The following is a 13,271-nucleotide window of genomic DNA, read 5'->3' on the forward strand; positions in this document are numbered from 1 at the left end:
ACTGACACCAAAGTAATCTTCCTCTTTTTAATTATAACGCCAAGCCTACATGGTATACTGTGTACAGATATATCTTTATAAAAGATTTTTTTTTATTTCATAAAATAGTAATTAAATGAAAGTTTCTTAAGGAAGTATACGTAAATTTTATGATAGCCAACATGTAAGAGTATTGGCTAAACCCTTTTCGACCAAATTCTTTCGATTTCAATTTACTTACTACGTGGTATACATATCAGTATGTCGCTAAATTGCATATTATATTTGTTTAAATGCATATATCGTTATAGTACAGTAAAAGTGACTGCCATTCTCGATATATAAGTTACTTTGAGCCGAATAGCTACAACAAAATTTCAGTGTATCGTAAATTATTAAACTAATTATAACAGTTTTAAAAATTAAAATAACGTTCACTTAAAAATATACATTCGGGAAAAACGTAAACATAGCCTTTCTTAAACTAAATTAATAAATAACTTAATATTTTGAATGTGCTTCTCTGTATAAGCACATCGCATATTTTATTTTACAAATTTTTAGCATTATAACAAGTTTTCTTTTCTACAATAATTAAGTGAATAACAAAAATTGTGTAATAGATTTCTAGTAAAACGATAATTTTTTTTTAATTAAAAGTTTGTCAACAAGCTAAAACCTAGCCATCGCATAAAATGGCACTTTTTAAGTAAAACAATCATAAGTTGTGAGATTACATCGTCCATTCCGAGCACTGTTCGCGCCAGCGATCACCTACGTACTGAAACCACTTCGCTGCCGAAGACAGTATTCGCGTTGTTAACCTAACCTGTGATCGCTAAGACATCGATCTTCCACTGAGCAGTTCGCTCGTCGCTTACACCGTGGTCTCGTCGCGTCGTAGGGGTTGGAGTTCCCGCTGAAGGTCGTTGTAGTACTCGTGGTCGGACATCGATTCCTCCTCCACCGACCGCTGCGGCTGGTATTTGCTCGGGCCCGGCTGCGGCGTCGAATCCCCGGCGCTGCTCTCGCAAGTCTCCAAAGACTCCAGCGCCACCGGCTCGGTGGGTATCCCGATCGTTTGCGGAGGAACCCCCTGTTCGGACATCAGGTACTCCGGATTATCCACACATCGCTCCGAGTCCACGAATCCGCTGTACTCTTCATCATCCTTAGCCTCCTGCTCTTCTCCGCCATCGCCAATTAAATCCATATACGTCGACGCATTCTTGTTTTGCTGCGGCGATGGCATGAGGTAATCGTCCTCGTCCAAGGGCAAGTTCAGTTTCAGGTTGCCCACTTGCGCTTCTTTGTTTCTGGACATACTGTCGAACCTGCTCTCCGTGACGTCAGCTCGGACCCTCATGGGGCCACTACAATATCGGGAGCTACTGGAGCAATCGGAAGCGCATGCGCCATTGTTATAGTAGTGCCGCATTTCCGTGCCGTTCGGGCTGACGGTGTAGCGAGAGAGCGGGTACTTCATGAGATCTGTTTCCCAACTTGGCCTCGAGATATCGACTATCGCACCTTGTTGGCCATTGATGTTGTTCACCCAGGAGGGAGAGGCAATAGGCTTGATTGCACTGCTCTCGGGCGATCCAGGCGAGACGGAGGTGAGTGGCGAGATAGAGCCGGGCGTGATATCGGCTTTTGGGTGGAGATATTCATCCGCTTCTACTATTGGCTCGGGGCCATCCATGGCTGAAGACAAACTCCTTATCATTTCCCTTTCATCCTGGAAATGAAAACATTCAATTATAACCTACGCATAGTTGATTATAAACCTAAGTAATATAATATGTTTGTAAACTCCACATGACGATGTAAATCACACTCGTATTTTAATATCTATGTAATAGACCAAACATCTTGTATAAACTTTTTTCATCACGATTGCACGTAAGGCACACATAAGGTACACGGTAGGACACAATCTCTAATATAAAGCTTCTTAGTTATGATGAATGAACGTTTAATTTGATCAAATTATTGACAATTCTTAATTAATTGTATTTTGAATAACAAAAAATTGTTGTTGTAAATTTTTAAACATCGGCTGTATAAAACAAAAGAAGCTAGCTGTAGATATGTCGGTTTGCCTGGGTAACCAAAAAAAAATCCGATGCATCATTTTCTGTCAATAATATTTTGTGAGGACAGAGAGATACTCAGTTATTTTATGAGGACGTTCTTAAAAGTTACGTCCCATTTTGACGTGACAACGTCTTATAAATTGGTTTGTAAGACGTTGGGAAGATCGGGTGACACTTCAAGAAACTGCGTTACGCTCCGCTCACGTTATGCGCTCACAATGAGAGCGAGTGAGAGGCACGCGTCCCTTCCACTCGGGCATGGTTAGCCCGCCTAAGAGCGAGAGAGACAGACATAAAAAGTGAAAGGCACGCGTCCCTTTGTAGTAAACGCTGTTTCATTGTACGCAAATGTATTGCAAGTTATTGTATGTATATTTGTATATAAATACGTATGTATGTGTAAAGGTAAAAATAAAATTTTGTTAATATGAAATTCAGTGCGAGATTCTTTGTATAAATTAATGTTTTAAATATAATTCTTTGTATAAATAAATGTTTTAAATTGTTACTATTATTTCATCCTTCTTCCTACTATACGAATGAATATTCACATTAAAATTATTTTACCACTCAAAGTCGTTGTCACGTAAAACTTTCGCCCGTATACCGACTTTACAGGCAACCAATTTTTTTCTTTTTTCCTTGCAAGTGTGACGACAACCGTCGAATGAAACGCGTATTTTGCATTGCTAGGCGCCTAATACCGCCTCGACTGTAGAATGCCATGTACCAAGCTTGTTGCATTATATACTATCCTCCTTAAAACGTCTAACTATTTCTCTACTCCTAAGAACGTTTAATACAGCAAAGTATTTGAGTCTGAGCCCTGGAAGGTAACTTCCAAATTTAAGTTTGTAGGCATATCTAATACATTCCATTACTCGTGGATTATTCAGTTAGTCAGTGAATCAGTTAGTTAAATATTTCTTTTATATACATAAAAGAATTGTGATTATAAAAGTGAAAATTACCTGAGTTGAATAGGATGGGAGTCGCATAAACTTGTCACCGGGGATGACCAGGTATCGTCCAGGGTCACGAGCCATTTCAGCAAATCTTTCGGCGAGCTGCTTGAATGTCGGTCGGCTATCTGCGTCGAGCATCCAACATGAAACCATTACGCAGTAAATGTCCAACGTACAAATAGTAGGCTGGGGCAGTTTCAATCCGTTCTCAATTAGTTCAGGTACATTTCTCGCAGATATGTTAGCATACGGCCGCGCACCATAGCTCAATATCTCCCAAATTGTTACGCCGAAAGCCCAGACATCACTTTTGTGTGTAAATATTCTGTGCTGCACGCACTCCAACGCTAGCCACTTAATGGGCATTTTGCCTCCAGCTGCCTTGTATTCATCCTCGTTTATGTCCAATAGCTTCGCTAAGCCGAAATCGGTTATCTTCACACAGTTAGGAGTTTGCACTAGAACATTCCGAGCTGCCAAGTCTCTGTGAACCAATCTTTTGTCTTCCAAATAGGCCATTCCGCGCGCTATTTGGGTACACCAGTTCAAAAATGCCTTCGACCCGATCTTTTCCTTATGAGTCCTGACATAGTCCAACAGACATCCGAGAGGCATGAGTTGCGTAATCAGCATCATCTGGTTAGTGAGACAGACAGCAAGAAGTTGCAGTAAATTCGGATGTTCAACACTGGCCATTATATATGCTTCCTCTAGAAATTCTTTGCTAGTGCTAGCACCGCTTCCCTCTTTCAAAACTTTAATTGCAACAGGAATCTTGACATTTTCTCCTTCGGGAACCCAGACACCTTTGTAAACTTTTCCGAATGCACCGAAACCAAGCATACCCCCTCTTCGAAGCTCAGCTTCTTTTATGATCCTCAATTTTGCCAGATTTGGTTTAACATTGGTAGGTCGGAGTGGTTCGTTGTCCTCACAACCAGTTAGCACCCTTGTCATTTTCACCGCTTCCTTTTTCGCTTTGGCTTTTTGTCTGCATGTGTATCCAATGATGGCCAGGATAACCAAAAGTATAAATGCAAACACGAGTATAACTACCTTATATAAATACCGTAACCTAAGTGTTGTGGCACGCTTGACTATCCGTCCTCAATCCTAGCTGGCCTTTGTTGCACTTATGTAAGCAGCCAGCCACTGCAGCCTTTATTCGGTAGAAAGTATCTAACTATATCCAAAAAATATCTTATTCTTGAAATGAAAGGTTTTGATGATATTAATTGTAAATTATATTTCAACATAAACTATATCCCGCAAAAACGCTCGCCGGGTGTCAGGGCGTCGTGACGTAATAGGCAAATTAAACCTTTAGTAAGACCTTGTTATTTATGATGATTTTGGTATTGGTAACAAAAAACTTAGCAACTGATAGTTTGAAATCCTGAAATACTTGATATACGCAGAGATTCGAATTCCGAAGTTGAAAACGATACAAAGTTATGTTTAGATAGAAGTGACGTCATAATAGTGAATTCGGCTTTTCAACTGTCATGGCGGATCGCTAGATTTTGCAGTTTTATTAATTGAAAATAAATACCTATCTCACTTAGGATATAAATAAAAATACGTTTTTCTTAAAACTTTAATTTTAGCGATTCTTTATTACTGTCATTCAAAGAATTCAAAGTATATCATTAATTGCAGGTGCTTGGAGTTGGTCCGGACGCGAGCCAGCAGGAGATAACCAGACGCTGGCGCCGCTTGTCCCGGGAAAACCACCCGGATAAGGCCAAGTTGGAAGACCGGCGAGCGGCCCAGGAAAAGTTCATGGAGATCCAGCAAGCCTATGAAATCCTATCTGTGGGCAAGCACCGTCGGTTTTCTCGCAACAAGAAGGACAACTCCGTACAGGACGGTCCCATACACATGTAAACTTGGCCCCATACCCGTTCAAGCTGGTCCCAAACGCACTATAAGGTTCAGCGTACGCTGCGGCGCAAGCGAACGGGACAGTGGTCCATAAAGCCCACCTTAGTCACTATTCATCCCCCGAGGGCGTTATCCCTAATTATGCATTTTGGGTCATATGTCTACAGGGGAGAAAAAAATTATGTTACCTAATAAGTCATTTCCGATAGTTGCAGTGTCAAAAGAATATTGATGTAGCAGAGGACTTCTAAATACCCAACTTTTACTTTAATACAAAAGTTTGGACACGTCCTATTACACACTTATTTTTATTGTAAAATTACTTGTGAAAAATTAAACCTGTGTGTGTTTGTGAACGTAGTTTTACGTAAGAAATCAGAAATCGAGTGTCGAAATTTGCAACGAACAATTATACGTTTCCAATAAATTAGGCGTTTGTCTAGTTTTTGTGGTGCTAATCAATACGAAAAAAGCAAATAATTGCTCAAATATTCATGTTTACTATTTTTATTCATAACTTTCGAATCTCATCAACTGAGTGCGTTTTCAGCTCGTATTAAAAAAACTGACATTGAGATTAGAAAAGGTTCCCAAGTTCAGTCTTAAGCATTGATTGACTGTAACTTGAGGACTTGATCTCAGTTTACTATTACGACCGTTTAGGAATATTTTAGTTTTGTATAAACATATGTAGCGCGGTCATAGTGAATCGACTCCGCCCGATACGGCTTACAAGGGGAGTCCGCCGTTCCCATACGTCCCCGCTTTGCTTGCGCACCGGTACTTACTATGAGTATACAAACATATTCTATACTCTCATGAGTATACAAGATTGATTATACTTATGATATAAGCTTGTATGCTATAACGTGCCTGGCGACGTCGTAGTGACAACGATCGGTTGGTTCATTGTCTCTTGCAGAGATTTCCACATACAACTCTACTGCTGCCAACTCAAATGGCTCCCACGTTATCTTGATTTCGGCTGAATACCTAGTGGGGGGTCTATTAGTGCTGCTCTTCCTGATACCGAGTCGCCACTCCAGCACTTTGGTCCCTCATTTCCTCACACTATGCAACGTTGAGTTGTCATTTACTCTGGTTCTTCTACGCCATTTTTAATTGATCGATCAGAATTAACCCCTACAGTCATTAATAGCCCATAAAAGTTCAACTAAAGGCGGTTTGTTCTTAAGCACGATGCTGGGCGCAATTGGTGATGATCGCAGGAGATACGCTGCTGCCTGTTTTCTGTCTGCTAGAAGAGGAGTAAAATCGGCGACTCTTGTCAAAGATCCAAGTATTTCTAGCCACTAGGTATATATGTAAGTAACGCACATTTAAAGTGTTTATATGATATCAAAAGTATAGTAGGAGTATAGTAGGTCTTTCCCCCTGCAACAAACTTAGATAGATTCCGACCTATACCTTCCAATTGGTTGTCAATCTTTCACCATTTTTCTCTACGTATGTATTATGTATTACTTATTACGTTTTATATATTTTATAGATAATTAGGGAATTATTTGGAATTTTGGGTGCAAATTCATCCTATTACCCGTTAAACAGAAATTAAAAGAAGATCACTTGTCTGTATTAATAGTAACACTAACGCCACTGTTTCAATTAAAGTATAGTGTCGCTATCAAAATAACTGGTTCTTATCGAGCTCATATTATCATAGCTGGTAGATTATTTAATGACTTGGGAAATATTAATAATAATTAAAAAAATATATATATATGTGTACGCTACTGCCGAACACGACGAATTATTAGAAAATGGCGCCGTTCAGTCGCCATGTTTGATTAATTAAAAAAATGATGTAAGATTCTAAATAAGTTTATTGCTTGGGGGACGACGACGACATTAAATCGAAATATTTTGGTGGATGTTTATTATTTTGTTAATTAAAATGCATTTATTATAGATTGATTATTATTAATTATTGATTTAAATAGTTATATTTTATATTTATTTTATCAGTTAACTAGAATAATAAATTTTAGAAAATATTAATTTATATTTGCATTTGTTAAATAAGTAGATAATTATTAATAAAAAAAAAAATACCAAATGTATGGCGAATTATTTAAATGTTAGATTATAAGGTTGATTCTGTTATTGTGTGGGTTGTCTAATTAAAAAAGTATTATAACCCGATCGCAAAAAACTGCATATTTGACATCTGTCAGTTGGTCACACAAAACTTCGTTTAAAGCATTATTAAACAATTCTCGTAACTTCGTTACACGAATACGGTTTAATAAAACATTATTATTTTAGAAATGACCGTCTCGGCCTCTTTAAATAAGGGCTGCACGGAGAGTATAAAAAGACGTTTGACGACAGATTGGCGCAGTGGGCAGCGACCCTGCTTTCTGAGTTCAAGGGGGAGGGTTCTATTCTCACGATTCGTGTCTGTGTGTTTATCTGTATATTGTAAGTAATTATGTATATTATTCATAAAAATATTCATCAGTTATCTTAATACCCATAACACAAGGTACGCTTACTTTGGGGCAAGATGGCTATGTGTGTAAATTGTTGTACAACATTTATTGAAGTTATACTTCTTTTGGCGCGTTAGGGAAAAATGATCAGAGTAAATTTTTACGATGCGCGCGCACGCCGTCACAAAAAACCGAAACCATAAAGTTAGCTATAATCAACATTTTAGTTTTTCTAAAAAAGAATTGACAGTTGATTTTTTCAATAATTCAAACAATTCCTTTTTTTTCCTATTGTTAGTGTCGTTTTTTCGACAAATGTAGAATAAGGCGTAAGATACAATTTTTGAAAGCATTTTATCTTGTTACGCCAAAGAAATATAACTTGTAAACGCTTGTACATAAGTACACACACGTTTTTTTCCACTTTAAGTTAGCTATTGTCTAAAATGGTAACAAGCTAACCAGTATTTATTATATTATATATAATCAGTTTTTAGTGACGGCACTTTGCCGTGAAGTCAAGTATTTATATACGTGTAAATGAAAACCGAAATAAATTTCACAGGCTTTAGTGGTACATAATTTACTGTCTCTGATGCTTATCTGCGAAACCGAAAACTTATAGTTTTTGAGTAAACTACTGCTATAGTTTTTACTGAGGGAAATTATAAACAGCCCTAACATCCCATGCAAAATTAAAATAATGTGACTCCTCTCACTTTACTAGGTACGCGTCGTGTAACGTAGGTAACGCGCGTGTCGGTCTTTTATCTTTAATAGGGTTGTCATAAACACTTTGAATGTTTTGAATTCGTTTGTACGGAAAAAAAATATGCTTGTGATTTAAAATTTTTACAGGGTGATTCTTTATGAAATATACTTTTGCATCCTCAAATATTATTTCGTAATTGTGTTTCACGTTGTATAGCAGGTCAGCTTACCTCCTTTAACGTTTCTAGACTCAGACTCAGTTTCAGAGCTCACATTAAGGCTCGCTCGCAGTTGCTTGCGTCGTTACGAGTATGGAAATACTTGAACATCGCGGTAAAATGGATCTTATTCTTATAAGAATAAAGCTTAAAATTAGCCAACAATTCTTGATGAAACTTTGGGCAGAACGTTTGTAAATAAGAATCAGGAGTACAGGATTTTCGATTCTAAAGTGAGTGTCATTAGGGTTCATTTTTCTTTGTCGGTATAGAGTTTGATATGTGAAATTGGGGCGAATCGCGGGCGGGATGCGTAATTTCGCTCGCTTAGCTTCTTAGAGAAGAAAATATTATCTAAGATCGTTACATGCAGTCAGGTAAAATTCTTAGATAATATTTTAATGATAATATGCAGTCATTAAATCCGCAAATTGTAGTTTTTTTTGCAATTTTTGATGTATTCCAGAAATTAAATATTTTTTTGTGGTTTTCAATAAGTTGTATAAATTCATTCATTCATTCATTCATTCTAGGTGTGGTCGTTGATTTTATCAGAAATTAAATTTTATATTTTTTTCAATGTTTTATGTTTTTGTTCGCTGTAAATAACTATAGGTACAGGTATATAACAGGTTATTGATAGACTTTAGTAGACACAAAGTAAGCGTGCGACTCCTTTTCGAATGTCCTGTATTAGCCACAGTTTATAGAAGCCTGAGGCTTCTCCGGAAAATGTTATTATATCGTGATTAAAATGAAAGTTTTGTACTTAATGTTTATTTACATTTTTTACCTTATTCAATAAATAAACGAAATAAATGTATATGGTTTTTTTTTATTTCCTTGATTATGCCATTTTGAATTGCGGCGTGTTGTTTTACTCGTACGTTAAAATATATCGGTGGTAAAACGTATTTTGAAGATTCAATATATTTTATCATCAAACGTTTGAGGGTCCGCAAAGTTACGTAGATGATATGACGACCTCTGGCGAAGTGGTGAGCTCTGGTTTGATCTGGTTGATTTTTCTGACTTGTTCTGGTAGGAGGTTTCGGCCGTCGCTAGTTACCGACAAAGACGTGCCGCGTGAAAATGGATAAAGGTATTGGTTTGATTCTACATTCCCTACAGTAGCCTTAGTACATGATGTGCTCGTTCGCAATCGAAGTCGTTTTCGAGTTTGAAAATACTTGACCATCGGAGTAAAATGGATTTTATTTGTTATGAGTTAATTCTTTAGCTCGGGCTTGTGACAGAATGGTTGTAATACAACAATCAGAAGTAGAGGATATGCGACTTTAGATCGAGTGACATCAAGTCCATTTTACTTTGACGATACAGAGTATAATACATGTAACTTGATTGCGGGCGAGAAAATTATGTATTAAGGCTACAGGTTAGCGTAGATGGTGCGATGAAATCCCTGGTTTAATCCCGTTGAGCTATATGGTTTATAAGTGATAAGCCCCGGGTCCGATCCACGGGAATTTATGCCAGAATATTTTCCCTATTGCTTTGGTGAGGGTTTCGGCCGTGGCTAGTTACCAACGTGCTGCGGATTAGGGTATTGGTTTAATACAACTGTCATTATTAAGCAAGCTATCATCTTAAGACTTCATCGGTGGTAGCGTCCATTGCTGGTCTTAAGGCCTCTCCCAACGGAAGGGCTTGCCCATGGTCACCACGTAGTAGTAGCATAGAGGAAGCTGCAACATGTTCTCCGTTATATTCCCTTAGTAAGGGAAGAGGAGGGGTGGCGACTTCTATTCTTAGTAGCCGTAACTACATTGCAAAACCAACCAAGAATAAATAATTTAAAAGGTAAGAAAAACATCATTTAACAGGTTTTATTTTATTTATTACCTTTGCATCACCTGTATCTACACATCTACACGTCTACACATTCAATATAATAGTATGTTATATAAGCCACTAAACATTTAGATTTTTGTAAAAGTATACAATGAAATACATTACTGACAGTGATTACATATTATAATAGTAATTATTTGAAATAGTTACCTACAGTTGTTCTATCTCAAGACCATTTTGAGCCACGGTTACAGAATAGGTCATTTTATTAAATTTTTTCTATTTGGCACGGTAAATTATCTAGGTTAATTGCTCTTTCTAGACCAGGGCGCGTTTGGAACCCTCCTAGCTTTAGTTTTAAGTTAACTCATGGAGTTATCACCATCACCTAACATTAGTGTTAACATGTTAAATGTATGAACGTTTAATGAGTGCCTGTGACAAGGTCTGAATAAAACATTTTTCAATTTGAATTTGGATGAGGTAATTAAAAAAAAATTGTGTTCAAGATAGATACATGCATTTGCGTGTGCAGAGTAGATAATTGCGGTTATCACACGCAAAACTATAGTCGGTACATCGTGAGGCTTTCTTGGTCTTTGTGAGATAGAATAACTCAAAAATACGAGTGAATATAATTTGATATTACTCTCAAATGGATACAATATCAATAACACCAATTAATAATGATCGCTCACTGCCACAAATCCGAGAGAGCGTTCCGCGGAACTATTATAGCGTCTTCATCTACTGACAGTGAGAATGTCCAAGAGAGTTGACCGTTATGGCCTTGGCCTGCTGTAGACCTTGGGTCTTGCAGCAGTTTACGATCAACTTTAAGTTCTTAAGTATTACCTATATCTATACAGTCATGCTTGCGATAACGTTCAGCGAATATGTATTTGGAAACATCATCAGTAATCCTATTAATATAAGGGCAGCATTCAACGTGTCCCACGGCTGGGCATACGACTCCTATTAATAAAAGGCGTGACCCACCACGCAGCTGCAATGATTGGCGGGGCTTAATAATAATTATACGAAACCGACTGCTTAACGTACTCATCGAGGCACGAGGGTTGACAAAATTTCTTGACGGGATAAGTTATTAACATGTACCCGACACCGAAACTCTGGGATCACACGGCGCGTGTGACATGTCCAATGAAAAAGTCCAAAATTTTGAGCAACGTTCTCTCTAATATTTTCACCAACAACGACGTTAAATAAAATAAATAAATAAAAAAATATACTACGACAATACGCACATCGCCACCTAGCCCCAAAGTTAGCGAAGCTTGTTTTATGGGTACTAAGATGACTGATGAATGAAAATACTTATAATTTACACATAAACACCGAGACACTGAAAAACATTAATGTTCATCACACAAATATTTTCTAGTTGTGGGAATCGAACCCACGGACTTGGACTCAGAAAGCAGGTAAGCTGCCTGCTGCGCCAATCGGCTGTCAAACATTATCGCAAGCACAACCGTTTAATAATGTATTATGCGAGAAACATTTTATCCGAAAATTTTTACTACAATTTTGACAGGCCCACTGCTTTTCACTTACGCGGCTTTGGATATTTGCGACGACTTAGTGGCCGCTTAATGTCCGACGAAGTCGTGGCCCTGCTGTCGGAGAAATACAACTTTCCGACTACATAAGAACAGCTTACAAATTACAGTTTAATGGCATATAATAATATATTATAACATATTTGAATACTTGAATATGCCTATCTAATTGCGATACATAAATAAATACGCGTATTTCGAAAGAAGTCAAATTTATTGGAAAGAAATATATTTAAAAATAATTAAGTAGCTGCTTCTGTGAAATATATAATGTCCTGCCTATGGTTTAAGTTCAAGGTACAAAGACATACCCATGTAAGTAATTACTGTAGTGTATACATACAATACATTGTAAATGGCCAGACAACACTACCGAAAGTTCAAAATACGAAGAAATAACACGCCTATAAAAAAAATATCTAAATTTATCGAAAATTTAATGAAGAAAAATCATCAAACTCCCAGATTCTTAAGATTTCATTATTGTTGCCTAAATTATGGCTTACTACGACGTGTTACTTGATTTTTTTTTAATTTGTTTTAATTAAGTGTTATGCAATTTCCGTATTCACGAGAACGGGACAGAACTTTCCTCTCCACGAAATAATTGATCATTATTATTTTCTATACAATATTTATTGTTACCTTTCATTTCATTTGATTTATTTTTAAACGTACTTTCTTTCAAAATTTCGATTAGTATCATCATACCATTACATTAGGCTTTTTTCTAGTTTAAATGGCTTTTTTACCACATTTAAATGAATAACCACAATCTACGCAAACATATTATTTGCATGGGTAACTTGTTGTTACATTTTAAATCTAAACGTGAAGCAACCAGGTTGGTTTTCATTTGCGTTAGATTACTTGTTTCCACGCTACTGAATATTGTCGAAATAACATATTAAAGTGGCAGTTTAAGTAATTAGTTATTTCCGAAAGCAAATGCTCTTGATATTGTCTGAATAAGGTAGATGTATTTTTGTATAACTGCTTCATAAGACTCTGAGATAGGCCTATGCAAATAAAATAATTTTGTGTCTGCGTTATTTATGGAATATACTTATTGAGATTTAAAACGTTGAATATAAAATAATTTGTTACATTAATGGCACAGTGTACAGCTCTTCAGCTCCGCCGCGTATTACGAAACTTCATCGCGCATTACAATCATAATAATCGCAATTATAATAAGTCATATTATTAATGTGGGGCCCTGATTCTCTCTCATGCAATTCGTACTCATGTTTAAAGACAATTTGTGACGTATACATTTATAACTATTTATAAATAGGTGTTCATAATTACGTCACAAAATGCATTTCGTTAGTAGTCATTGATATAGATGTCATAGCGAAGCAGGGCTCTGTGGTTAAACTTTTTTCTGTATAACTTAATTGTGAATTTGAGTAATGATCTTGGCATTTTGCATTGTTAGAAAAAAATGTTGCTCTCACGAAATCTATGCGGTAAAATCGGGGGCAAGATTTGGGGAAATTGGCGTTTTAGCTATATTTATTGTCAGCTATCACTGAGGTCCTTTAATTTATTTTAAGAGTTCTAAATC

General features: G+C 36.9%; 1 protein-coding gene across 1 annotated transcript; it reads right to left on the reverse strand.

Moving 5' to 3' along the window:
* Positions 1-573: 573 nt before the first annotated feature.
* LOC120636677 (epidermal growth factor receptor-like) lies at positions 574-4,090 on the reverse strand. Its single transcript, XM_039908245.1, has 2 exons — positions 3,047-4,090; positions 574-1,717 (listed from the first exon to the last, which is right to left on the reverse strand). The coding sequence occupies exons 1-2, from the start codon at positions 3,995-3,997 to the stop codon at positions 857-859; spliced, it is 1,812 nt and encodes a 603-aa protein (XP_039764179.1). The 5' UTR covers positions 3,998-4,090; the 3' UTR covers positions 574-856.
* Between the last annotated feature and the right edge of the window lie 9,181 nt (positions 4,091-13,271).

Source organism: Pararge aegeria, chromosome Z (genome assembly GCF_905163445.1).
Source record: "Pararge aegeria chromosome Z, ilParAegt1.1, whole genome shotgun sequence".
In the NCBI taxonomy this organism is placed as follows: Eukaryota; Metazoa; Arthropoda; class Insecta; order Lepidoptera; family Nymphalidae; genus Pararge; species Pararge aegeria.

Coding starts and splice junctions, on each gene's coding strand:
- LOC120636677 (XM_039908245.1), bottom strand. CDS start 3,997: ATGACAAGGGTGCTAACTGGTTGTGAGGACAACGAACCACTCCGACCT. Junction 1,718..3,046: donor TCCCATCCTATTCAACTCAG/GTAATTTTCACT, acceptor TTTCATTTCCAG/GATGAAAGGGAAATGATAAG.